At 42.8% G+C, this 27,304-nt stretch overlaps 2 protein-coding genes and 1 long non-coding RNA gene across 3 annotated transcripts; 1 reads left to right on the plus strand and 2 right to left on the minus strand.

Annotated features, from left to right (window-relative positions):
- Nucleotides 1-4: 4 nt before the first annotated feature.
- On the minus strand, nt 5-5,957 carry LOC147252388 (Golgi reassembly-stacking protein 2-like). The gene is made up of 9 exons (XM_086220688.1): nt 5,729-5,957; nt 3,533-3,613; nt 3,246-3,449; nt 3,058-3,144; nt 2,843-2,973; nt 2,325-2,457; nt 2,140-2,239; nt 1,935-2,006; nt 5-573 (listed from the first exon to the last, which is right to left on the minus strand). Exons 1-9 carry the CDS (start codon nt 5,789-5,791, stop codon nt 389-391), a joined length of 1,056 nt encoding a protein of 351 aa, XP_086076814.1. The 5' UTR covers nt 5,792-5,957; the 3' UTR covers nt 5-388.
- LOC147252389 (uncharacterized) lies at nt 2,105-5,556 on the plus strand. The gene is made up of 4 exons (XR_015118753.1): nt 2,105-2,242; nt 2,321-2,429; nt 2,867-3,001; nt 3,236-5,556. It is a non-coding gene; the product is annotated as an uncharacterized LOC147252389 (long non-coding RNA).
- A 5,811-nt stretch (nt 5,958-11,768) lies between the features above and the next one.
- LOC147252390 (glutamate decarboxylase 1) lies at nt 11,769-26,354 on the minus strand. Its single transcript, XM_086220689.1, has 17 exons — nt 25,985-26,354; nt 25,092-25,314; nt 23,734-23,796; nt 22,590-22,748; nt 21,997-22,239; nt 21,751-21,841; nt 18,672-18,784; nt 18,116-18,231; nt 17,918-17,997; nt 17,782-17,836; nt 17,282-17,398; nt 17,122-17,186; nt 15,785-15,863; nt 15,535-15,684; nt 15,344-15,451; nt 14,123-14,212; nt 11,769-13,410 (listed from the first exon to the last, which is right to left on the minus strand). Exons 2-17 carry the CDS (start codon nt 25,168-25,170, stop codon nt 13,237-13,239), a joined length of 1,782 nt encoding a protein of 593 aa, XP_086076815.1. The 5' UTR covers nt 25,171-25,314; nt 25,985-26,354; the 3' UTR covers nt 11,769-13,236.
- Between the last annotated feature and the right edge of the window lie 950 nt (nt 26,355-27,304).

Genomic DNA, 27,304 nt, shown 5'->3' on the forward strand with positions numbered 1-27,304 from the left:
TTTATTACAACAGTGTTTCACCTTAGAATTATTAGCATGTAACCTAAATGCTTAATGGCTACAATTCTGAAGCTAGCAAACCTGCTGTTGCAAAAGAAAAATCCACCGCTCTTTCTTGAAAAAAAAGACTTGAATTAACCTGCATAAAAAAATGTTTCCGCACCACAGCATGTTTTACATGATTCTTGTGATCAGTCGTTCATTTCCAGACCCAGAAGAGTCGGGGCTGCGGGGATGCATCTCCTTCCTCTGTGACGGACCACAGCATTGTAGTTGTAGTATCCTCAACAACAATCCTGTGTGTCTGTCAAAGCTGTGGCTACTAATTAGCTGGATATAATGAATACAGTCTTGAGAGCAGGCAGATGACCTTAATTGGTCTGCTCCGCTAGGACGAGTCTGCACACATGGTGATATTTATTGATTCAGAGCTGGTCACTGATGACGGAGTCCTGATCAGAGAAGTTTTCATTTGAACGGTGGGGGGGCAGAATGCACCCTGAATCTTAGGATAGTCTGATGGAGGCAGCGTCATTGCTGGGTATGCACTGGGCAGGTGAAGAGGTGGAGGACCTGAGGCACATAACACAGAAAAGAGTTCCTTTCAATTGCCTTAATAACGCTAATACTGAAACAAGCAGTTAAACTGGTTTTCCCTGTACTAGATATGTAAATGTACTTCTTTGAATCACAATATCAGTACTGCCAAAGCGAGCAGCTTTGAGGTATTATAGCTCACTGAAACATGGTCACTTCATTAGGTACACCTGTCCAACTGCTCTTATCTCAGTTATCCAATCAGCCAATCACATGGCTGCAGAATTGGCTTCAGAATGAGGAAGAAAGATGAGGCAGGTGACTTTGAAGGTGACATGGTTGTTGGCAGCACCTCCTGGTGAAAATGCCTTGGTGATGGCAGAGAGGAACATCCAGACTGGCTGGAGCAGATAGAAAGGCAACTTCAGCTTACGTAACCAGTGGTTACTACCGAGGTACATGAAGAGCATCCCTGGATGCAGCACAGCTGGAACCCTGAGACAGATGGGCTTCGGTGGCAGAAGATGCTACTCTTGTTGGCTAAGACCAGGCTACAATTTGCACAGACAATAGATGGTTAGAACAACGGTTCCTGCTCTGAGTCTCAACTTCTGCTGCAACACTCAAATGTTAGGCTCTGAATTTGGTGTGAACACGAAAGCATGGATCCATCCTTCTTTGTATCACCAGTTCATGCTACTGCTGGCAGTCTAATGGTGTGTGTGTGGTTAGGGTTTAGAGCACCTTAGGGACGTGGTGGAACGGGAGATTCACATTATGGGTGTGCAGTCTCAAGTCAACATGGACCAAAATTTGTGATGAATGTTTCCAGCAGTTGGTTGAAAGTATACAACAAACAGTAAAAGGCAGTTCTGATGGCAAAAGGGGGTTCAACCCAGTACTGGTACCTAATAAAGTGGCCAGTGAGCATATGATGCCATCTCTATGAACATGTATTTGTTAGAAAAGTCAACTTGTGTTTTAATACAAAACAACACCTGGTTGTTGTAATCCAGCCACTCCAGGTGGTAACATGTGGCTCACATCTGGCACGGTGATGTTTAGGTTTGGCAGATTTATCGAGAATTGAGGACCTCCAGGTAAGGAGAGGTGGTTCTCAAACTTTTTCTGTCGTTCCCCCCTTTGGAGGAAGAACATTTTTCAACGCGCTTTGGTTCCGCCGCGAAAAAAATTCCGACGTCCAAACATTAGTTCCCACCCTCACCGGGGGGGAACTTGGACGTCGGAATTTTTTTCGCGGTGGAACCATAAACAAAGCGAAAGGTGAGGGGGAAATAATGTTTGGACGTCGGGTGACTCGCACCCCCCCGGCACACAGTTTGAGAAACGCTGGGTCGGCAACGCTGGGTCGACGCTCCAGACTAATTGGCACCAACCTGGTGTTGTAGCAGCAGGACTGACAGACGTAGAACTGTGTGAGGACGTTGGTGGTGGGGCAGTAGCGTCTCCTGAAACGGTCGTAACATTGAGATATTCGAGTTTATCGTAATTTTCATTTTCACATATTCATGCTAAACTCGTATGTCTATTTCACAGTTATTCCAAAATTATATTTTAAAGCAAGACAACGGCGTGCTGTACCTGTCTCAACACTCGTGAGGACAGTAGGTGGGTTCTGTTTTAACTCAGTCGATGCAGAAGAAGAAACTGGAACAGTTGGAATGACAGCGGAGAGGCCAACCTGGTAACCAAAAATCACTTAATCTCAATCAATGTACTGAAGATCTGGAATCCAGTTGGATGAAAGGAGGTTGATGTTCAGGTACCTCTGTGAAACCATCGTCAGCTGCTGGACCAGGTTCACCAGGAGAGTGAGCAGGATGGTGGATCCTCTTGCTTCTTGCGGAAGACGTTGTGGGGATCCTGTGCAGGTAGCCGTAACCGATCCCACAACCTAGACTGGGGAGATAAGTAGAACCGTGATTGTGACCATGCAGCACCGGCTAATGTAGGTCGCACAAACTCAACACAGCAAATATGGACAGAGAAAACAATTCAGATCATCTTTGAATATGGCTTCAATTAGATTATCAAAAATCAGATCAATCAGGACTGACAATCAGGAACTGTACCTTTCAGCTAATGCTAACCGAAAAATGTGTACTGATTCACAGTAAAACCAATAGGAAGTCCTTATCAGAACTTGTATCATTCTTCAAAGAAATCACACCATTTAGTCACTTCTGTAGAACATCATAGCCACCAAATATTCAAAGAAACCCTTTTAAATTACGGTAGTGAACAGTTGCAGCACCGTAGCACCATGATTTCCCTGACGCCGTACCTGCCTTCTCCACCCCAATCCCAGGTTGGCGTGATGACCACCTCACGGCAGTTGTCCGTGTCCGTGCTGTAAACGTACAGCTTCAGCTCCTTCCCTTCATAGGTTTCCACCAGGGAGAACAGGTCCTCTCTCTGTTTGAGGAGCAGAGACACACAGAAGGTCAGTCCGTCAGCACCTATAGGTCAATATTTAGCATGAGGCGGTAAAGTGGCTACCTCGCTCATGGCGCTGTCAGCTCCTATGATGTAATCAGTGTGGGCTTTTAGACCAGCCAGAGCTGCAGGGGAGTTTGACTCCACTTCCTGTATCGACCATCAAATTAGGTTGCGGAAGAAAACAAACAAACAAACAAACAAATTGTAGATTTGTTTTCATTATGTCATTGTGACACAGGTATACTTACCAGGACATGCCAGACATTTTCATTGGCTCCCTCAAAGCTACAGAAGCGAATGCTGACTCCCAAAAGCCCCTGGCCCCCCCACGTGCTGCTGGGTGTGACCGCCACCTCCCTGACAGCCAGCGTCTTGCTGTTGTACAGCAGCATCTTGACGGGCCGCTCCACATTCATCTTCAGCAGCTCTTTTAGGATGTCATTGTCTTTGTTCTGTCAGCCAACAATACAGGTACAAACGTAACTCTTCAAAGACACGCAATCAAGCAAAGTTGATCACATAAAGTTCAACCTACTAGCCTGGTGTCACAAATGGCCAGGATGAAATCAAAGAACGGCTCCAGTCCAGCGCAGTAGCCAGGAGAATTATCCTGCACCTGCAAACAAATACAAGGCCTCATTAATCTCACCAAACCCTGCATGAAACCATCCGTGAACTGGTCTGACCTTTGCCCCGGCCAATCGCTGATATGTAAGCTGGAAACGTATGAGAACTAAATCTCTGGTGGAAGAAAAGAAAAGAAAAGTGGGATATTTGAGCAAAAAAAAAAAAAAAATCCCACATATATTTGGAATTAAAAAGACAAAAAGAATGGAAACCGCATTATTCTAAAAAGACGCCACTGAAGAAGCGACAGGATCACGGCGGTCACAGATGTTCACTGTAAAGAGGTCATCGTTCGGTATTTTCCGCCACAGGAGATCTCAGCTCTGATGCTGCTGGTTATAGGGCGCGGTCGTCATTTACTGTTCATCCATTCGCCGCAGCTGCGGGTGCCTGATGACGCAACCGTGTGTGTGAATCCTCACGTTCTCTGGTTGCTCGTGCTCTCACTTGCACATAAAACAAATAGCATATAATGTATATCCTATCCCATATCCACAACTCCATTGCCATGGTGACGCTAACTGCTCAGGCTCTACCGAGAGTTGGGGGATTCAGCTGAGAGAAACCTCTTGACCTTTTGTTTACAGACTTTGCCCATCTTTAACTAGGATTTTGCTACGTGCGCGTTCTCCTTCATAGTCGATGAGTGACGCTTGGTTGACCTTAACACGGAGGTGGCTGCAGTATCCAGTGTAGGAATCAAGCAGCAGACACAGCAGCGTGTGTAGAAGGGAATAGTCGTGGAGCTCTGACAGGACAAATGGTGCTCTTTCATTTGTGCGTGTTTGTGTGCTGGGTGACACTTCAGATAAAACCAGTGTTACCAGTCCTGTAGCACTGGTATTTGCTCAGACTCGTTCCCTCCTCTTAAGGGTGTGGATACTTTCAGGAGTTTTTTATCCAGGCTGGGTGTCTTAACAGTAAAGCCGCCCTCGGCTGTGGTTGTAAACCTCAGCGGTTCCAACCGAAAATTGTGTCAACATTCAAAAGTTTCTCCACGAGAGCAGTGGCAAAATTGTTTTTCACTGGTTAAGATGAGGTATATGGTTCTGTAACACTAGAATAAAATACATTTAAACGTTTTGATACATTACGCAGTCCTGCAAGTTATTTATGATGTTTTAAAAGATCTAGAACACCAATATCAGTCTCAGCTTCAAATCCTTGAACTGTTGGGTTGGAATTCCATGAATAACAGATTTCAAGATGGATGTCAGTCTTCAGATGGTTGATTCATGTGTCAATTAAGAAAATATCATAATTGATTGATGTCTGGAGGAGACAAGAGAGTTAATATGTGATATTGCAACATTGAAACATTGGGATAGGCTCCAGCCCCCCCCACTCCTCCCCCCACCCTCTACAGATAAGCGGGATAGAAAATGGATGGATGGATGGATTGACGGATGGACTATGGATGGATGGATGGACGTATGGATGGATTGACGGATGGATGGACGGACAGACGGATGGACGGACAGACGGATGGATGGACGAACGGATGGACTATCCAGACAAGACCAGAACAAACCACTGCATGACTTGACACTGGATATTGTTGGATATCACAGGATAGGAATTAAATGCTCATCTGCCATTTTCTACAGTAATAAGCTGGTGCAATCATCAGATGCAGAACTACTGAACAACTGCTTTAGTACCGCCTTATTCACCAGAGTAGCTTGTAAACCTGACTGCGGCAGCACATCTCTATTCAGTCACTCTTTCACTTCCACCCTGCACGAGAGTCTCTCTCGATCCGCTCCTGTCAGTAGACAAGTCCAAGTATTAACCGATAAGCCCCACCACGGATCTCTAAAGCTGGCGTGGAGCCACTCGTTCTCTGCAAACATCCGTGTAGCATCACTACAGACAAGTGTTCACTCAGTAGCTCCCAGCTAGCATTCGCTTTACTCGCCGCTCAGTCTTACAGGTTATCCTGGTGAAGACTTATTGAATGCTTGCTATCTGACATCCTGATCGTCTCTCTCTTTCTGCGTGTGTGTGTGTGTGTGTGTGTGTGTGTGTGTGTGTGTGTGTTTGTGCGGCTAACAGGAAGCTCCATTCCAAGTGTAACGTAAATAAAAACATGAGAGAATCTTACCCTGAGGACGTGGTAGCCTTCAGTTCCTCCTCCTGGTATCTCCACGCTCGGAGACCCTCCCATGTCTCCCACAGTGTGTGTATGTGTGTGTACGTGTGTGTGTACGTGTGTGTGTTGGGGTCTTTTAGTTAGCCGTCATGACCTCACGGTGCGGTACAGTTCCCAGCGGTTCCTGGTTCCACGCACTTCCGCTGTACCGCAGCAGCTTGACAGGTGCCTGCAGTACCGCATCATGTTACTGACAGTACAGCTGGAGGCGAAGCGCTTTTATAGTAGAAGCTGCAAACTGACGATGTCAGTATAATTGTATAAGAATGTTTGCAGTCTTGAGATAAAAGCTGATCTTTAGTAAGACGAATGAAGTCAGTGAAAATATGCAAACAAACAGAATCATGTATCAAATCCCACGTAAATGGAGTCGCGTATATCTCAACATCTGGTATTGGGTTAGAGTCATTATCGTAAACAAAAACCATCAAATGTGCATTGAAATATACACCTGAAATATTAGAAGAAGTGAAAGTGCAAGAAGGAGTGTGTCCAATATTTTTTTTATATGATTTAAACACAATAATGCATTTTGCACAAAAATATGCATATAAAATGTTAAGGAAAATAAAATGTTATGAAAGGTTGTGTTTTTTCAGTCTAGTGGCTGCATGGTCCTCATTTGGAGCCCCTAAATTCGCCTGACAAAAAGAAAATGTTGAATTACATGATCGTGACACCACTAAAAAAAAAAAAAAAAAATGCTGATTTTTGTCTTAAATGAAAAAGGGAATAACTTTCGCACCCAAATATTTGCATAAAATATCAAAGGAGATATAATGTAATAGTAAAAAGAGTCCTATCCTATATTTTCAATCTGATACTAATAGCTGGGAGGCAATAAAATTCACTGCTATATTTGACTTAAACACGGTGGTATCGACTTCATATTAGTTTCTGCCTTAAATCAGTCATTGTGTAACAGACTGTGGTTTCCATTATTTTTCCTAGAGAGAGGAAATGTACTTCACATGGTGACATTTCTTCTTAAAGCAGCAGATAAATAAACCCTGCATTCCAGCAGGAGCTTGCTGACGCCTTAAAACTCCGTGATCGGTGTTCTGGATAGCTTGCTCGGATTTATACCTCTTCAGTCCTCAAAGTTCTTTACAACTAAACCTGCAAAAAATACTCAACTTCGCTCAGGCATTAATCACACAGCATGAGTAGCCACAGAAGACACCAGGAAAGAAGTGACCAGAACTTAAGATGCCTAAGGAAGGTTTTCATCGCCGGTGTTGCAGGATGTGCTTGCTGATGGAGAATTGTTGGGTGTAAATTCATTGAAGGAGTGTGGTACTGGACCTGCTCTAGCTGTAAAGTGTCATGAGATAACTTTTGTCGTGATTTGGAGCTATACAAATAAAACTGACTTGACTTTACTTGACTATAATGTGATGAAGATCTGGGTCACTTTGGTTCTGTAGCTGCTTCACGCACTGAATTCAACACACTCCAGTTAAAAAAAATTTTAAAAATCCTGAGGCATTAATGCAGTGCCTTGTGAATGTTTTTTTTTTCTTCAAAAGAAAAGCCTGCTAATGAATACATGCTCTGTGTCCACATAATGTCTTTACCTGTGCTGGGAAGAGGAGATAAAAAGCAGAGTGAATTAGAGAAGACGGAAGTAAAGCCTAATACAAGTACAACTCCTTATCATGTCATTACTACTTGTTTATCATTTTTAATGTCAGCAACGTTAGACACAAAATGATACATGATAGCAATCACCACGCTGAGACTTGGCACCGACCAGCGTAACTGCTTCAGGGCTCATGCTTGTTTCTGTAAGAAACATCCGAGAGATGCATTTACTTTAACAAGCACAATATTAGGTTTACATTCTCCAGCCACACAAACCAGTAAGTTACAGTCTCTCAACTATCAATCTCCTGCTCAAATTTGACTGTTGACCAAGATTAATCGGGCCATGGTTACGGAGTCAATAAGAGGAGGCAATTTAGATAAGTGTAACCCATTACAATTACTTACAGAGGCTTTAATGGGTTACAATTGATTTGGTTATCACCATTTTTTTAATGTGAAGCGTGCTTGCTGCTTGACTTGGTGTTGAGTTCAAAATGCTCTGATCGCACTGGTGAACAAAAACCTCTTGTACACCAAACCCAAACAATTTTCAGTCGTAGTACAAGAGATACAATGCAGTCTGTGATTGTGATGAGTGTCTGTCACAGGGAACTTTTTATAAGATAAGATAAACCTTTATTCGTCCCTCGGTGGGGAAATTGGCACTGTTACAGCAGCAGCAGAAACAGAGCAGAAATATACTACAATACACCGTAATAAACTACAATCAACTACAGTAAATACTAGCAGCACAAGTGTTGGATATTGCTCAGTACAGTGTTAAGCATTGCACAGCAAAGTACTAGATATTGCGCACGAAAATCCTCATCATTAAAATCGTTAGTTTTTCCTTAAGTTCCAATGGAGTTTTCCTGCAAATTTGGAGAAATTCTCTCAACGCATGTATTTGAGGCGACGGTGATCTTGACCTTTGACCTCCAAAATCTTTGAGGTTGACCCTCAAGACCCAGTGGAATCTGTCCAAATTCAAAGAAATTCCATCTAAGAGTTTCAGAGAGAGCGTGTTGATAGAATGCAGTTGACACTGATCTTTGACCACTAAAATCTTTGCATTCATCCTTGAATCCCAGTGGACATTTGAGTAAAATTTGAGGAAATTCCCTTTAAGGTGTTCAAAGATATTCTGTCAACCAAATATGGGTTATACAGGTGGATGGACATACAAACTGACAACCCGAAAACATCACGCTGCCGGCCCACAGCTTTCACATGTGCTGACGTAAAAACTCCGAACAAACATAGTCTGTCTGTTACTGTGCAGAAAATGATAATTACCACCTACACTTTTCCTTAAATAAAAACCTCATTTTGCCTGAATAGATTAGAAATGTGTAGCTGCTGGACACAAGATGTCTCCTACTTTTCTAGTTTCGAGTTTTCTAGTTCATTCTCACTGATTGGGACTTCCAAGTTTGTCATTATGCTCGTGTCTGCGATGTTCTGGACCAGGAGCAGTTTCCACAACATTTTTAGCAAGCGCAGAGAAAATGTAGTCTTTCACCAATTACTGAAAAAAAACAGTCTCTTATTGTTACTCTGCATCACACCATCAGTGAAGCTCAAACATTCAATCGTGGGAACAAGAAGAAAAAACACATTTTTGACTGGAGGAGAAAAAGCAATTGCTTTCAGGCTAAATAGTACGAGCGCGCGTGTGTGTGTGTGTGTGTGTGTGTGTGTGTGTGTGTGTGTGTGTGTGTGTGTGTGTGATGTATAAGAAAAGGGGGAAGGGCTGGCAAGCAGCCCACAGTCAATATCATCATCATCATTTCATTAAACTTGCCTTGCACAATGAGAACGTCAGTATCTATCAGGAAGCTAATGTGGCAGTGATTCCCAGGGGCAGTGAATATCTTTGGCTCATCAGGAAGCTTCTGACAACACTCGTAGCTGCGTAAGAGAAAGCAGCAACACAGCTGACCTATTGTGTCGGTGCAGCAGAGAAGAGAGAACATCAGAAAAAAAATCAGACACAACAACACCAAAATGTTCGTAGTGAGAATAAAATGAAGAAGAAAAAGGCAATGTAATGAGGCAAATAAATGTGAGGGTCTTTCATTTGCAGAATTCTAATGAGAGCCGAATCCTTTCTGGTGTGAAATGGAGGGTGACCGGACTAGTGCAAGGCCTGATATTAAGGGTTTCACAGTCTGGTGTTCAGAGCCTTCTGGCCCAGTCTCCTGAGACAGAATCTGCTGCAGAAACAGAACTACTCCATCTCCTTATTTTACTGACACAGGCTCCTCTAGATCAGAGTTTAAATATGTTTAGACACAGATTGCGATTAAGGTGCTAAAACCCTTTGACATCATAATGAATACTGATTTTAAAATCGAAATAGCATCAAGTTACAGCTGTAAACATTTTAATGTCTTTCATAAGAGATAATAAATACACGAATTATGAAATCCCCCATGCATCATGCTGATTCAGTGATTATGTATAATTTTGCACGCCATTGATTCACGTCCTTACAAAACTGCGATTCCTGAGGAGGTTTTGTTTGCACCGAATCCTTCCCAGATCTAAACTGCTTCCAAAACAAACACATCTTTGCATTTTCAGTCCATTGAGCTCCAGAACCAAACAAAGAGGCAGTCTCCCTTCACATGCAGTAAGGAGTCAAGGTTTATCATTTCTATGACCCTATTATGAGCAGTTAATCCCCCGTTTCCCTGTAACTTTACAAAGCAGCCAGTGACACCAGGTCTGTAATGGTCGCTGCACTCAACCATGAAACAAAGCAGCGTCTGGTGGAGGATGGGAGAGGAGCTGCAGAAGCAGACCATTCATCTGCTGCAGAATAACATCCAGGAAAGCAGTGTCTTGATAGAAGCTCGAGGAAAAAATCTAACCAAATGCATATTGAGATAAATATTATTAAAGTGTGAGTAATCGAAGGGAAGAGAGGAGGAGGTGGTGGTGGTGGTGGTGGTGGTGATGGTGCTGCTGTGGGGGGGGCGGGGGGTCCCAGCTGTGAGATGATCACCTCATAAAAAGTCCCTTTGAGGCAGTTAATCTGTGTGATGATGACCAGATGGAGTGAAAAGAAAGACAAGAAAGTCTCTTACAATCCCTAAACCCCCACAGACATTTTATCACATTACCTCCGCATTTGGAGGTGATTTTGCGTTTATATGTATTTTACCGGTTCAGAAAGAGCGTCATGTTTGCTCTGTCAGCAGCTCACCAGTGTGAAGCCTCACTTCGGAACTGATGGATAAACACCCAGGACTGCGGTGTCTTTTAGTTCCCAACATTTAGTGTGAGATCTAATATTTTATTCCAGTAAAACATCCTGAAGCAGAACGCCCACTACATCTACTGTATACATTTGACTCTGTGAGGGCTGCTTTCCTCAGAGAAGACCCTCTGATCCCCATCGCACTACATTTCATGAAGGGGTGTGATTCTGTTTTGGAACACCCCTGCATTTCCTTTTGTATACTTGGAAGGCCAAAGGCAAAGAGCGCAGTGGGACCAGTAGGGGACAAAACACAGTTGACAACATTGACAACAGAAGTCACATCGATCGATGTAAAGGATATTGTTTAAAATCTATACCCTTGGTGACATGCTTACCAAGGCTGCACGGTGGTGCAGTGGTCAGCGCTGTCACCTCACAGCAAGAAGGTTCCTGGTTTGAATCCTGGCTCGGGCACAGGATCTCTCTGTGTGAGTCTGCATGTTCTCCCTGTTCCTGTGTGGGTTCTCTCTGGTACTCCAGCTTCCTCCCACAGTCCAAAGACATCAAGAGGGGACGAGGCTGATTGATACTGTAAATTGACTGTAGGTGTGACTGTGAGTGTGAATGGTTGTCTGTCTGTATGTGTTGGCCCTGTGATGGACTGGTGACCTGTCCAGGGTGAACCCTGCCTCTTGCCTGTAGCCGCTGGGATAGGCTCCAGCCCCCCGTGACTCTTAACAAGAATAAGCGGGAGAAAATGGATGGATTTGCTCACCAATGGTGATTGTATTTTCTGTAGAAAGAGAATCAGCTTGCAGCAGCGATAACAGCTTGAGTGGGCTAGCTTGGATCAGCTGGTCTTCGCCGTTGATATAACCATAGTCGCGAAAGTAAAAATAATCATATGTTGAAAAGAAGTAAATACAGATGAAAAGGAAATGCATATTGTAGAGATTCAGCAAGTTACCAGTGCCAGGATAAATATCAGTGAGGAAAGGCTTGGAAAAGGCTATTCCTGAAACATCGTCACTGGAACGCCAAGAAACGTCTGTATGTGGAGCCTGAGTGTGGTAGCTATACTGTGAAAACACACAGCTAACATTTAGGTGTTTTGCGTGATGATGTGGACAAAGTAGAGTTTTGAATCCCAGTTTTAAGATTTGTGTAGTTTAAAGATCCATTTTTACAAACTGCAAAGTTGTTCCTCCATTGTTCTACAGCTCATGTCTTTATTAGTGCTGTGGATACAACAGTGATACTGCAACGATGGGTTAAAGTGCCTACATTAAACTCAACAAGGGACGTTTATCCCGCTAGTTCAGGAATGTACAATTGTTCAGGAAATATTATTACAGTAGCAACACTAGTCATAGTCAGAGCACAATTTTTAATAATCCTAACATTTCTTTTTCTCAAAAAAAATGCCTTTGGTGAGCATGTTAAGACAAACTAAACTTTGCATATTATAGTTTTACTCCACATAATAATACAGACAATCATACGTCCCTAAAATAAAAACTGCCCCATGATCACGTTTGTGCTTTTTAGCATTAACAAAGCTCTGACTGCACCTCCGCCCTCTCACATCTTAGCAATATTCAGTCACCGAGTCGCTACAAAGTTTGCACAAGTAAGTTCAGGGCGGTAATTGAACTCTTCTCATATAAATATCTAAATTTATCCTTAAGGGAGAATAAGGGCCATGTAAGTGTTCATAAAATAACTCAAACCCTTCTTTGGTTCACAAATACACAAAAAAGACTATCGATAAAAGATATAATACAGCAGTGTTCCCAAATATGATACATTACAAATTGAACAAAATAGCAGATAACCTATTCACATTGTAATCTCTTAATGTAAATAAAGTAATTCATCTATTACATACAATACGGTATGATTGATTTACATATAGGATTTTCTCACTGTACAACTAGGACACATTTGGCACAAAGGTAACAGTATACGCAATCTACACAAAAATCTCTAAAAACACAGCAATCAAGTACAGTATTAGTTACAATGACTGTGTTTATATATATATATATATATATATATATATATATATATGTACACACACTGATGTAATATCAAAGGGAAATCACAGCGAGGGTTTAGGTTGAAAGTTACATCAACAACATGGAGCACCAACATCCTACAAATATGACATTAATACTGTTCAAGTCAATGCTGTGAGGTACCCTACTTTGTGCTCTATTACTTGTGAAAAAATAATCTGATTTCATTCTGTTTTTTGATACTAATCTGCATATACTACAACAGTGTAATGACACTTTTGCAATAGAGAGAATCATCAAGTTTCAGATATTCTTGCAATTAAAATGGTTTTTAAAAAAAAAACAGCAGCTCATTATGTTGAAAAGTATGTTGAGTCTGTTTAGCATGATGGAGGTTTCCACTTAAGACATAATTTAACTAGAATATCAGTGTGTTTATGGAATTCTCTCAAGTCATTTTCACTCGGATAACACAGTGTGCAAACAAGACAGAAGAGACAGAGACGTATTATTTGTTGTGCATTGCCAGAAAGACCTGTAAGCAAAATGTCTTTATGAGACCAAAGAGACGTGAAGCTGAGTTCAAGGTTGCCCACTGATGGAACAAACAAAAAAGCTTTTTTTTTTTTACAATACAGGTGTGATTCTTACAAGTCGTGGCCCAGTCGCTCAATTTCCTCAATCAGGAAGTCGATATCGGATCTAGTCGCAGCAGGGTTGGAGATGACCATGCGGAAGAAGTTGACCTTCTCTCCTTGTGGCTGGTAGCCCACCATCGTGGTCCCAGACTCCATCATCATTGCTTTGATCTTTGGTGCCACCTGTTGGAGTAGACACATGATCATCATTAACATTCGAACTCGACACTTGTCTGCCTTTATGAGGAAACTAGAAATACTGCATTATGGTCGTATGATGCTGTAATGTGTGCCTGTCACAGTGCCTTGACCTCTAACCACCAAAATCTTTTCAGCTGATCTTTGAGTCCCAATGTACGTTCCCCAAGGCATTCATGACAGTAACCTTTGACCACCAGAATCTTTTAAAGGAATAGCTCGGTTTCAGTGAGCCTCAGTCAGCTTGTACACACAAGAGTGTTACGTCAGTGACCCGCCATGTTGTTTTCGTCCAGCTTTCCAGGGCTATTACAAGGAACAGCACAGAGCATAATCAGGAGACCCCCAGCTTCAATGCCATGTTGACATTTAAACCAAACACGTACCCTTGAACTCTTCATTTCTATCTCAACCATTCAGTTGTATCATTTTTAGCTTCATGTTATTGTGGCACTGAAACAAAATCGGCCCACTGAAAAACAGACACTCTTAAACACCTGCAAAAGATCTCTGGTGGTTGTCACAGTAGGGTAGGACCACACTTTTCTTTGATCTCACACACACACACACACACACACACACACACACACACACACACACACACACACACACACACACCCTGTTGTGGGTGGTAATAAATCAACGAGGGCAGGGGAAGTAGAAAAGAAGCTTAAAAAGCAAAATGATGAGTCATTACCTTGTGCAACCTCTCCCGCCTCTCTTCACCATCAGGCACGCTGCGCAGACTCGGCGGAATGTACCAGAAGCAGACATTAGTGTGCTGCGGCTGATAAGAGAAGATGGGAACATTATTAATGAACGCTGATAAATATTTCCTTCTACAATTTCAGCATTTCCTGTGAGCACATCAGGAATATAAAATGATGAAAATGATCAACCCTAAAGCCAAGTCCACACATTAGATATATGGTGGCTGTTAAAGGTGCTGTCAGCAATTCCAATCCAAGACACCTTTGTCAAATTCAGTAAATATCTCATGCCCCACCAGCTCTCCTGTCAGTGTGTGCGTGTGTGTGCGTGTGTGTGTGTGTGTGTGTGTGTGTGTAAAAGAATATCTGGAGTTCACAAAGATCCCTGTTCTCTAGATTGGAAACAAACAGCAGGAAAAATTGGTGTTTGTGCTCATTCACTGCTTCTGTCAACTACTCTCCTTCCTACGTGGACGATACTGAAACTTCAGTAACTTTGAAAATATTACCTTGCAAAACTTAAAGGCATTTCAAGGGAAAGAATGTGTAGTCACACTGCAGCAAGTAAACCCTTTTTTTTGCCTTTGGAACATCTAGATATTGAACTTTGATATTTTTATGACTTGTTTTGGACAGTAAATTTGAGACCTTCTTAGTCTACAACACCCAGGAATCAGCAACACATGGAATCACCTCATGTATGTCTACATGAAACCCCAGATCATCAGATTACCACAATCTCTTTGGATTTGAATCCCAGAGTGCGCCAGCAGTGTTGGAGGGAGTTGGATGAAAGGAGGGACAAACAAGCTCTCACAAGCTAAGCTAACTGATGCAATTACTTTCTTCCTTGTTCTTTTCATATCTGGCAGATTCAAGTTACTCTTGCTGTTGAAGTTGCTTATGCTAATACTGTTGATTCTCTTGACCTTCACCAATTGCCTTTTCATTTGATAAGCCCAGTCGCTCAAGTTACACCCCTGGGAATGCACATTCATAACGATGAAGCACTGAAGGGGGAGGGCAGCGGGTGTGTTTGTTTGTCTGGTGAGTTCCAGTATGTTTCCTCAGAATAATCAGTATGGAAAAACTGTTGTGATATGCAGAGTAAAGACAGCGTTCCTTCCGTTTTAAAAGTCATCACAGTTACTGTGAGGGTGATTGTTTGAAGGTATTTTCTCTCTGTGTGGCAAAAAAAATGATCTCACCTCTCCGTTAAACACCATCTGGAAACCCTCTCTGTTTTTTATTTTATTGTAGAGGTATGATGAAAGATCCAGGCACTTGTCGATATGTTGTTCAAATCCTACTGTTCCCTGTGAGGTGAAATGACACGCAATGGTTTTAACATCACAGATCAGATGCGGCACCACAAAAGCAAAAACAAAAAAATGCACACCTTTGCCTTCCACATCAGCCAGAACTTGAATATATCGACGTGCCGCCCACACTGAATGGCCTTGTCTCCTGTGTCGTATGTAATATCGTACTGCTTGTCTGGCTGGAAGAGGTAGCCAGCGCACATGGAGTTGCAGCCTTGTAATAATCCCTGCAACAGATTGTGGTGAGAGAAAAATGTAGGTGACCAAACACAACTGTAAGAGTGTGTTTGTGTGAGAGCGGCAGCGGCAAAGAGAAAATCTTCTCACCCTTTCTCTGACCAGAATGGCTGAGCACTGCAGCGGCACTCCCATCATCTTGTGAGGGTTCCAGGTGACTGAGTTGGCCCTGCACAGATATCGAAACAGTAAACAAAGCTGTGTGTGTGCGTGTGTGTGTGTGTGCGTGAGTGTGTGTGTGTGTGTGTGCGTGTGTGTGTGTGTGTGCGTGTGTGTGTGTGTGTGTGTGTGTGTGTGTGTGTGTGTGTGTGTGTGTGTATCCTTTAAAGGGCAGTTTGAGGGCTAGGACCTAAGACTAAGTTACCAGAAGGTGGTTAGGTTTATTCTGGGAGAGGTTATTGAAGTTCTAATGGTTAGAGTCCTGATAAGGGCAGGGGCATGCATGGATGGCCAATGTGTGTCCTCACAAGGATAGAAGGACAAATATGTACAACTGATGTGATCAATGCATTAAATAGCCTTTATCATGACATTATCACTACCATTATAATGCTCCAGGCAGGGGCAGACGGTGCATGATTTCTTTAATCTAAATTGAGTCCAACACTAAGTATTTAACCGCTGGATTTATGACCACAAAACAGAAGAATATCAGACAAGAAAATTATGTTTTTCTGTATAAATTATAAAAGGGGAGATTTATAGCTGTTGCTTTATACCCAACCTGTCAGGGATTTTTAATGTTGGAGCTGATTGCTGTACATAGACCATCTGATTTCCTATTTTGCTCTGGTCATAATTGCTACAGCCACTAGAGGGCGCCAGTCACCTGAACTCAAGTGATCCTACTTTCACATAACAAACATTCATTAAGTTCAAGCTCTTTCCAAATGAGTTCACACAACTATGACGCAACATTCCTGCATAGCCATAAGAATGCATGCATGCTCAGAATGCACCGAGCCAGCTACTTCCAGTTAGCCCTCTGCTAGTTTGAATGTGGCTAAATAATTCTGTCATGCAGCTCTTTTAGACAAAAATGTTAGATATTTATTAGATAGTTCTGGGAGTATATGAGTCATTTCAGCTGATGGAGACAAAAGTGTTGCAATAGAAAATTAAATAAACTTCATCTTAGAGTGCTGCAAACTTGTGTGTGTGTGTGTGTGTGTGTGTGTGTGTGTGTGTGTGTGTAGTGAATACAGGCATTTTATCTTTGCAGTGATGTAAGATTGCACTCTTCCTAGGTCCAGATTTTTAAAGGCCACTCCCATAATGATGGGGGACTGGAAGCATCCCTGGAGATCTAAGGGTTAACTTCAATGACGTCATAATTCTCAACAACTCGTTTCATCAGCTGACTCGTAGACAACAGGATTCCCGTGTAAAAAAATGAAACGTCTTCAGTCTCGATAGTTTTTGTTTACCTCTCCACTCCATTTAGCTTGTGCTTGTGTCTCTGTGACATCAGCAAACCTCCTCCCCACGCACCCTGCAAAGGACACAACATATTTATATCATTAAGGACATTAATGTTGATGACGATTGAACAGCAAGTTGATATATTATGTTAGAATTATCTCTTACATCTACATGGAGCCACATGTTGTACTTTTCACAGATATCTGCAATTTCATTAATGGGATCGAAGGCGCCGTAGACGGTTGTTCCAGCGGTTGCATTCACAAACATGGGAATATAACCCTGCAAACCAAAAAAAGAGAAGAAATCATTGTCTGTTTGCGCTCCCTGTGATGGTTGACATCAAACAGTTGGATGAAAACATTTTCCTCAAAATGCTGCACTCTTCTTTTCTGCAGCTATTCAAGGTAAAATTGCTTGTCATTACTTGTAGTCTGCACATCATTTTGCCTTTGAAGAATTACTTCCAGGAGAGGCACTTTACACCAGGACATCATAGTTTGTGAGCAGACTGAAGCATTAACCTTAAAGAAATAACCTCGCCTCTCGGGCGCACTTAAGTGTTTCCTTAGCTACAAGAAAACTCCGCTGCTCATACGAGTGTTTCCTGTTGCGTGGTGGAAACAGATAACTAAGTCGGAGAGGCTGATATCTGATTCATTCACCTTTTGCTTGGCCTCAATTACTTTGGCTTCCAAATCAGCTGGAATGACTCTCCCTCTGCAGAAGAAGAGTAAACTGTGAGTCTCACAGACATTTGAACTCTGCCTCTATACTCTGTATATAAGTTTCGGGACAAACCTCTCATCTGTGTTCAAAAGGATCAAGTTTTCTGTTCCAAAGCCCAGAGCTGCACTGGCTTTCTTGATGGAATAGTGGCTCTGGAAGAACATCAGCACAGTGCAGGCTGGGTTCACATCTCAAACACAATTATTCATTGTCACATTTGGTGATTAAAGTGCTCAGATGGTGGTTTTACAAAATATTAGAGAGACAAACATGCTCGGATGTGAAGAGAACCAGTCGAGGTGCAGCTGCCATGCCTTTAGTTTTGACCTCGGGGAAGAACTTATATCTGGCGATCATCACGCTGTACATGTTGGAGATGGCCCCTCCTGCAGAAAACAGATGGGCTCTTTCAGCCACCAAAACCACATTCTCAGATCTGCACTTCAACTGGTGTCTATTAATGCGACACCGTAAAACTAGAAAGCACTAAGAGCATTTGGAGTGCTTATTAAGTTGCCCCCGCACGCACCCCAGAGTGTGTGGCTGTTCTGTGAGTTAGAGGGAGGTGAATCTTGTTGATCCACTTCAAGGAGTACATCAAAATGGGGAAAAAAGTCAACAAAGGCTTTCTAATCTAATCTAACTAGGTGGCGCTATGACAACCCTACGATTACTACATTCCTCCACCATGTCTGGTGAAAGCTGGCCTCATATTTTTTGCATAATCCTGCTGGCTAACAGACAGACGGACAATCATGCCACCAAAAGCAATACCTCATTGATGGAGGTCGTAATTCAACCACCTCCCTCCTACCGTATCACTTACCAGGAGAAAAGATCCCATCTCCCTCTCCGTCAGGCCAGCCAATGATCTCTCTCATCTTCTTCAGTGTCAGCTGCTCCATGAGGACGAAGACAGGAGCGATCTCGTAGGTAAACCTGTGACAAACCATGGGGTTTGTTCATCATCAACTTAGTTTTCTCTCTGCAGTTTCATTCTAGTCATATTCCCTCTCACCTACAGAGTCCAGTTTAAGATTCATACTGTATGAGTGAACTGATACAGGTGTTTTATAAAGGTAAGGTGGCTGCTGCTGTTGCAGTGGAATCAGATTTCTGCACCTCCATACGAGCCTGTTAGGAATCTTCTGCTGCACTGAAATAACAACACTGCCTTTGGCTACTTCAGGAGTGTGTTTGCATTAGTGAGAGAAATCACGAGCAATGTACCTTGACTGGAATGGCCTGCTGTTCCACTCAAGGCAAAGTTGTTTTAGGGGCTTGTGGGATTAATTGCATCTTTTTATGTTATTTTCTTAATGTTATTAAAGCACCTTCTACCTCATTGACGTCTCCGAAAAGAGCAGAGTAGATTTGGGAGTAGCACACGTGCGGGCTCATCTAGCCATCTAATTACATAAGCATCTTTCCATTCATGCAAAGATGTTAAATCAATCTGTGGAGCATTGCAGAATGTGGCTTTGTGCCCCACAGCACCTTTAACAAATACACACACACACACACACACACACACACACACACACACACACACACACACACACACACACAGCAACAAGGAGGGAAAAATAAACAAGTCAGATGCCACTTTACAGATGTCGCACATTAATTTCACCACATTCATTCATGCAAATGACACACACTCATTTTGATTATGTAAGATGATACTAGATGAGGTTTTCAGTCTATTAGTGTCAGTCAATATCTGCCAGAGTTAATTAAGGTTGATAGCGTCATTAATAAGGTTAGATTACGCATATAAGCAACCTCCACCCTCTGGTTTAAACCAGCAGCAGCGGTGTCGCCGTCTACCACTTCTTACTCTGCAGGAAGAAAAACCTGGTTTAAGATGGCGCGCCAACCACTATGATACATGCTCTAAGGTGTGTGTGTGTGTGTGTGTGTGTGTGTGTGTGTGTGTGTGTGTGCAGATGAAAATGCTTATTTGCAATTGATAAACAGTATAATTTTCAGTTGCGTAGTATTCAACTTGTGATCATAAACATTTCACCGGTGTTTTCCAAACTGTTTCTTGACCTTATCCTTTTATAAATATGAGAAATAATTAATAAAAGATTAATAAGTCAATTATAGTCCAAATCCTGGCTCTAGTTGTTCCAGAAGGGAAATTTTCATAAAGGCCAGTCAGTCATAGGGACTTTTTTCAATATCTAGCAACCCAAACCTAGTTACTGTGAATGGATCATCTCTTCACAAGGTAAATTATTACCAGTAAATTATTTTGGTCATGTTAAAGTGGTCTTGTATATTTTTCTCATTTTTTTACAGACTTCTGTCTGATTGAACTTGAGTTTTATAAGTGGGTAGATGTCTAATAAAAAATAAATATTTCTTGATCATTAATTACATCATTACTTATGTCTATAAGGCTCTTAGTAACAAGAGGATGCTCAGACTTGCTGAAAACATTTCTCTTTCTCCTCCGTGTTCTAAATGGTAAATAAAAACTGTTACCCCCCAAGAGTCTCTTCATTTAACCAATATAGATTTAAGAATTCCTTTACAGGCTGCACGGTGGTGCAGTGGTCAGCACTGTCGCCTCACAGCAAGAAGGTTCCGGGTTTGAGTCCCGGCTCAGGCACAGGATCTTTCTGTTTGGAGTCTGCATGTTCTCCCTGTTCCTGTGTGGGTTCTCTCTGGTTCTCCAGCTTCCTCCCACAGTCCAAAGACATCAAGAGGGGACGAGGCTTTTTGACTGTAGGTGTGACTGAGAGTGTGAATGGTTGTCTGTCTCTATGTGTTGGCCCTGTGATGGACTGGTGACCTGTCCAGGGTGAACCCTGCCTCTCACCTGAAGGCTGCTGGGATAGGATCCAGCCCCCCCCCCCCCCCCCGTGACTCTTAACAGGAATAAGCGGAAGAAAATGGATGGATGGAATTCCTTTACACATCAGGAAAGTGTACCACTTAACCCACCATATTAAACCAGTGTCATTGTAAATCCACAGGGAGCACTGTGATATTTACCATATAACAGTCAGTTGGTTTGTACTGTGTTACTGTGTATCGGGGGGCAGAATGCTGAACATCCCCAAAATCTAAAGCCTTGAAAATGTCATGCTGAATCTTTTCAAAAAAGCCAGTGATCTGTGATGGATTGCATGAGACAGTAGATGTGTAACTACATTTACTTCCAGTACTGTGTACAGATGGTCTGAGGGCAGAAGCTTGTTTCCCCTCTTGGGGATTGTTATGTCACAGGAACTACATGAAACAAAGACACCATCTAAACCGTGAATGTGAATCAATACGTAATTTAGTTTGCCTGCAGGGCTGAATTATGTGACCACGGCCTGAGAAGAGGCCAGCATTGACAACCCTGCAGGGTGGGGTGGGTTGGGTGGTGATGGGGAGGGGAGGGGGGGGGGGGTGTATAAATGTCTTGTTTTGTGCTATTTATTGTATTGCGTGATTGACAGTTGACGAGAGCATGCTGGGTATTCTTAAGCAGCACGTAGAAGACAGTGGTCTCACCACAATATTCCTTTCAAACAAAGAGCATTTGGGAAAAATGGGACTCTTTCATGAAATGTTACAGTGTGTATTAATTTTTTCAAGATATCTTAAACCTCAACTCAGTCTGACAGGAAGCCTGATGGGTATTTGTTACAGTTACACAACAGATATCAGGAACAACGATTTATAGATCGCCATCAGGCTTCCTGTCAGACTAAACTGAGGGCTAATTACATATAAAAACAAATTTGTGCATAAAAACATCTTAAGAATGAAGCCGGAATGAGAGCATTTTTAAAAAATAAAGGAACAAAATGAAATGAGTGTTATTTTTCCAAATCTGGGCCTCACTAGCTAGTCATCATCTGTTAAACTGTGTCCTGCAAAGATGATTTACTGAGCAAACTCACATGTTAGTGTTGGCTGTGGAGGTCAGCCACTCTCCTGCCAACCCCACGATGTCTAATCCAGTGGAGAGCTGGTTAAAGAACCTGGGATGACCTGAGATGGATGAAGAGAAAACAAGGCAACATGATCTCCTGAAAAACTATTCATCGTCAGCTTGTGGGAGAGAAAGGAGCTTATCTGTAATCATTACGCTGGCGTGTAAGATCATGTGAGTTATTGACTGCTCCTGCAGGCCTCTTTGTTCTCACCTGTTCTCACTCCATACTTGAGGGTATCCCTGCAGTCCACCAGGATCTGCTCCAGGGACTCCGGTTGCTCCGAGAGCTCCAAGTTGAAGCCCTCCATGCCCTCCAGCAGCTGGTGGGGGTGGTGGAAGTCCAGAACCTTGGTGGATCTATCAAAGGTCTTTCGGATGTAGCTGGTGAGGATTTCCACAACCTCCAGCAAGAACTGCATTGTTGGTTCCTCTCCATTTTTGGCAGGTAACAGATCTAAGAAATGTCTTTGGTTAATCTGTGCACATGTGGTTAAAATTAGATAGAAAAAAAGATTTCATTTGAATTTTCTGGGTTTCTCAACTGGATGAGACGCTAGTTTATTTTCAGCAGGCCTTCAAACTGAACATTCTCACCACCAAGAGCCTAGGAGTCATAAATCCATCCTCAAAGTTTTTTTTTTTCCTTCATTCAAAATGCACACAGCTGTACAAGCAATTATTCACTTAAAACATCTTTAATCCTAATGAATGTTTCTCCAATTGTCATATTTCACATTTTAATTAACAAAATAAAACACAACTCATCTGCTTCGTCCCCGGAGAGCATTGAGCCTGGACGCCTACCTCTGGCGAACAGATTGGAGAAGTCGGTCTCTGTGCGTCTGAAGCGCGCGTCTCCGCCGCCGCTGTTATCGCATGAGAGCAGGTTCTTGGCTGTTCGCTCCTTCAGAGAACTCACAATCCTGCTCCTCTCCTCCAGACTGTTGTTCTTCTGCAAAAATCCTAAACGATTACAGGAGGAAGAGGAGTCCGCAGGGTGATTACAATCCCTATACATGTTGACAGCTGGCTTCTTTTTTCTTTCTTTCTTGCCCTACTACAATTTTTTCTCTTCTCCCATTTCTGATTCAAGATCTTTCTCGCTCTACTTTCAGTGTTTTTTATGAGGAGATGAAGAGGAGAAACGGTCTCATCCTGCACAGATCCAAGTATTTATGGGCGGAGGGCTCTGTGGGAGGTTGAGCTCGATGACATCAGCACCAAACTCCAGCCAAGCAAAAACAAATCGCTGTCATGTAGCGGCTTTAAATTCTTATTAAAGCTTCTCCGACAGATTGCACATCAGTGAGCAGGAAAGGAGCAGATAAATAGAGCCTAAAGGCGCATTGGAGTGGGCCGAGGTGAAACATGAGAATATATCTGAGACCACAAATTATATCAGACAGAAATGCAACACTCCCATTTTCCAGTTTGGTTGCTTAATCCGTGATAAATACAAATAAACAAATAATTTAATACAGTTTTATTTGCGCATCTTGCGCTGCGCAGATTAACAGTCTCGGGCAATTAATGGGCCCAACAGAACGTGTCGGTCAACAATACCAGAAAATTGTACCAAGCACTGGTGCATGACATTCGCTATTATGGTAGATGTCAGTCCGCCCTTGGTTAGTGTAGCATGGGACTGAAATAGACTAGAAAATCCAGACTGAACAATTCCTTTAAATTGAATCATCCAAATATGGTAAAATATATATTATTATTGATAATAATAATAATAGATTCGCACTTGCATTTAATTTCATTTTAGTGAAATCGCCAAGATCAAATCAGAATTTTCTTCAAATAATATGGGTTCATCGAAATGGTTCATTTAATCGGCAGTGATTCTTGAACTGCAGGTAAAACAGGCCACGTTGACGTCGCATCTTTCCCTGACAGCACATGTTAATTGTTTCATCATAGGCTTTTTAAAATGAAAACTTACCACAGATCTTCATCCCCAATTTTCTCGTACAACCGTGAGCAACTCCACACCAAGCATCATAGCCTGAAATCGTTAAAAAAAAATGTAATCAAAATTAGAGAAAAAAAATGAAAAGGCCTTATAGAATTAAAAGGAAATAAAAGCCGGGGATTTTATCTTGTAGTGTTCAGCGCTGATGAGGTGAAACTAAAATAGCCAGCTTTGGTGTCTTGGGACGATTTGAACATTTCGTTGCCCCCCCCACCGTGGATTTGGATCAGCCTATTTCTACTGTATGTCACCGTTCATGACCCAGGCGAGGACTTCAAATTAATTAGCCACTTGGACCCACGCCAGCCCAAAGATCTAATTGAGGGAAAAGATGCTGGTTAAAATACAAGCATCAGCAGACGTGAGGCGGCTGGCCGGTGACAGATAGAGCGTCACTGCGTTATCAAGGGCTCGCAGCCAGAGAGGGGGGGGGGGCATTTAAAGCAAATCCTCAAAAGCAGCAATTTAGGGGAGGGGGAGGAAATAGAGGAGGGGGGTTGGAGATGGGGGTGGGGTGGGGGGCAGTCCCAGATTCACATTTTAACCCTTGCTTTGGATCATTAATGACATCATTGCCCTGCTCAGCTCATTGGACGCACTTCAACCTGCTCAGGAGATGAGATGACAACAAAGACATGAGTCAAAGAGCGGAGCAGAGAGGTGACTTTTCCAGCTGCAGGAGGCATTTCTGCACCGGCCTCACATGGTTTGGTCCCACCACGTTCATCACAATACAAAATACGAGGCAACAATCAGGTCTGATAGGAACTCACCCTGCACTGTGTTTTCTGTAAACCTGACAAACGTTCCTGATGTCAGGGACAAGATGATCGGAGAACTCTATCCTGATTTTTCCAGCCAGCTGACAATGAAAGAAGCCACTTTGTGCTTCCTACAGAGTCGCTTAGTTGAGGCTACAATGCTCAAGAGTGCCATTAGGGGCAATTTAACATGGCTGAATTAATAGCCACTTCAGGGGCAATTTTAATTTGCCCACTTTATTCTCCTGGAGCGAGCCAGGACCAAAGTCAAATAAGAACAAAAATATAATAATAATAATAATAATAATAATAATAATAATAATAATAATAATAATAATAATAATAATACACTTGAAAAGAGTACCCGGGGGTGCAGCTGAAATGTTGGAGGACATCAGTTTTTTGAGAGCTGCATTGGTCTGTCACGCAGATGCCGGGGGGGTCCGTGTGCTGAATGAAATGCAGCGGGGATTTGCGGCGATGGAAAGCCTTCTCAAAATGATTAATGACCACAAACTAGGTCTAAATAACACGTGAGAAATAGCATTTCATCCACGATGCACCTACTTGAGCCCGGTGGTCGTAAATTTGTCGAGTTGGGATCCGGCTCGCCAGCAGTGGAGGAGGAGGGTGCAGACGCCGCCATCAATCCCGAGACCCTGAACCAAAGTCCTCACCTCCAAAAAAAGAAAAGCCTCCTCCTCCTCCTGCTTCTTCTTCTTCTTCTTCTTCTTTCTGTCCTTATTTCCCCCAAATCTCTCTCCACATCCAAGGTGAGCACTGCGACTCGCTGGCAAGGAGACAGAATCCATAGAGGGTTACAATGATGCGCCTCTTGCTCCTGAACACTGAAAGACATGCTCAACTTGGCGACACGGACCTGTGGACGACGAGGACACGCAGTCTGACTTACAAGTCAAGATCCCGTATTAGTTCAATACGGGAATAAAAACAGACAGATAACGGGTGGGTATAAAAAATCCATCCAGTATAGAACCACTTCATTTCCACTGACAGAGCTGTCATCATAATATCATAATCAGGACGATAAACGGGCTTTAATTGTTGTGTGAAAACACAAAAATACTCATTATTGGCACTTAAAATACAGAGAGAGAGAAAAAAGGCCCTGCAGTTTATTTATAACTACATAGAACTTTATTATATGAAGGACGTGGCCTAAATCTTGAAAATATCAATGCAATATCTCACAGGGGGGAAAAAAAAACAGGCTCCTCTACAAACAACCACACTTGGTTTAAATGTATATGTATGCATGCATAAATGTGTATGTGTGTATTTACACGTGTCAGCCATTCGTAAAACGTTCAAAACACGTGCAAACTCAGGAAGCATGGTGCAAAAATCTTATTATTTCACTACGAGTACATTTAAAAAAAACAAACACCTGTTACACCTGTTCTCTAAAGAATATCTGTTCTATGGTTTAAATAACTTACCGTAATGTTCAGCGCAGGTGAGCAATCCAAAACAAGTGAATTAACCACCAAACCAAGTCCTGCAGGAGAGAAATACTGCGCCCTGCGCTCATTCAGAGCCTCGGATCTCCTCTCGATCCCATGTAAGGTGACCTTGCGTTTGTTGTTGAGATTGATAGCAAAACTGGCGCTCGAGTAACGAGTTACCTCAACAACCGTTGCGGCATATTCGTGGAACAGACGCGCCCGCAGGTGAATCTGGAGTCAGTTTCGGCCCCAAAGTGAGACTTTAGTTGGGCATTCGGGATCTATATAGCTCTGACTGGTCTGAATCCCGGTCACGAACATGGACTTGAAGTTTGATGCTATGAGCAACACATTATGTGAGGAGGGAAGAGGATAGAGAAAGGCAGGGAGGGAGGGAGGGAGGGAGGAATGGATGGAGAGATGGGGGGGGGGGTCTCTGGTTTTGTTCTTGTGGAAAAAAACAAGAGTACAAATGGAAATAAAGGAAGCGGCACAATCACTCAAAATTGTCTTTTTTTTTTTTTGGAAATATTTCTGCCACTTCCTCTCATCACATGAATGATCGCGATCTTGACATCATGAGCAGACACCTCCAAGATGACCCCGAGGCTGCTTACACCATCACATATAGGGCGAAGTATCTGTCAGGAGGCGTTTAATTGTGGACAGAGAGGTGTTGAATGGGGGAGCTGCAGCCTTGAGGGTCGCGAACACGATCACCACAAGGTGGCAGTAAGAAACCAAGAATGACTCTGAGGCGACCAGCACAAATAGGCCACTCCAGAAATACTTGATGAGGCTAATTATAAACAGAGTCATTAATCTGGAGCACGTCACCATCATAGAGGGAGGCAGGGACATGACGCAGTCACAACCAATCACATGTAACCACACACACACACACAGGAGATTAGTTTTCCCTGTTCCCCTGGTGATGGATCAGTATGAACCTGATAAAAAAAAAAAACCTGAGAAAAGAAAATTCACGTTTTGACTCCAGACACAAACAAGTCAAGCAGCACCCTGGCAGATAAATGTGTGTGTGTGTGTGTGTGTGTGTGTGTGTGTGTGTGTGTGTGTGTGTGCGTGCGTGTGTGTGTGTGTATATGCGCGCGTTTCAGCACTGGACAGCTCCACAGCCTGCCGCTGTCCAGGACTGCTGAGGGCTGGGCTGGATTAACCTGTTAGGGGCCCAGTTTGGCAAGCAGGTCCTCGATGACCTTGGACTTCTGTCCTCTGGCGTATGTTTCAAGCTTCTGACAATGACATGACACATAAATCCATTTAGGAAACATTCATCATGTTGGAACAATA

Source organism: Aulostomus chinensis, chromosome 12, assembly GCF_037954235.1.
Source record: "Aulostomus chinensis isolate RoL2024-O1b breed Wild chromosome 12, RoL_Achi_v1.0, whole genome shotgun sequence".
NCBI classification, from domain to species: Eukaryota; Metazoa; Chordata; class Actinopteri; order Syngnathiformes; family Aulostomidae; genus Aulostomus; species Aulostomus chinensis.

Bases quoted from the DNA above. Each gene is read 5' to 3' on its own strand.
- LOC147252388 (XM_086220688.1), bottom strand. From the start codon at position 5,791: ATGGGAGGGTCTCCGAGCGTGGAGATACCAGGAGGAGGAACTGAAGGC. The intron at 2,240-2,324 runs GTACCTGAACAT...TTTGGTTACCAG, and splicing joins CTGACGATGGTTTCACAGAG to GTTGGCCTCTCCGCTGTCAT. The intron at 2,007-2,139 runs GTACAGCACGCC...CGACCGTTTCAG, and splicing joins CCTCACGAGTGTTGAGACAG to GAGACGCTACTGCCCCACCA.
- LOC147252390 (XM_086220689.1), bottom strand. From the start codon at position 25,170: ATGGCGGCGTCTGCACCCTCCTCCTCCACTGCTGGCGAGCCGGATCCC. The intron at 17,998-18,115 runs GTTTGTCTCTCT...ATGTTCTTCCAG, and splicing joins TTCTCTTCACATCCGAGCAT to AGCCACTATTCCATCAAGAA. The intron at 17,187-17,281 runs GTAAGAGATAAT...TGTCCTTTGCAG, and splicing joins ACATGTGGCTCCATGTAGAT to GGTGCGTGGGGAGGAGGTTT.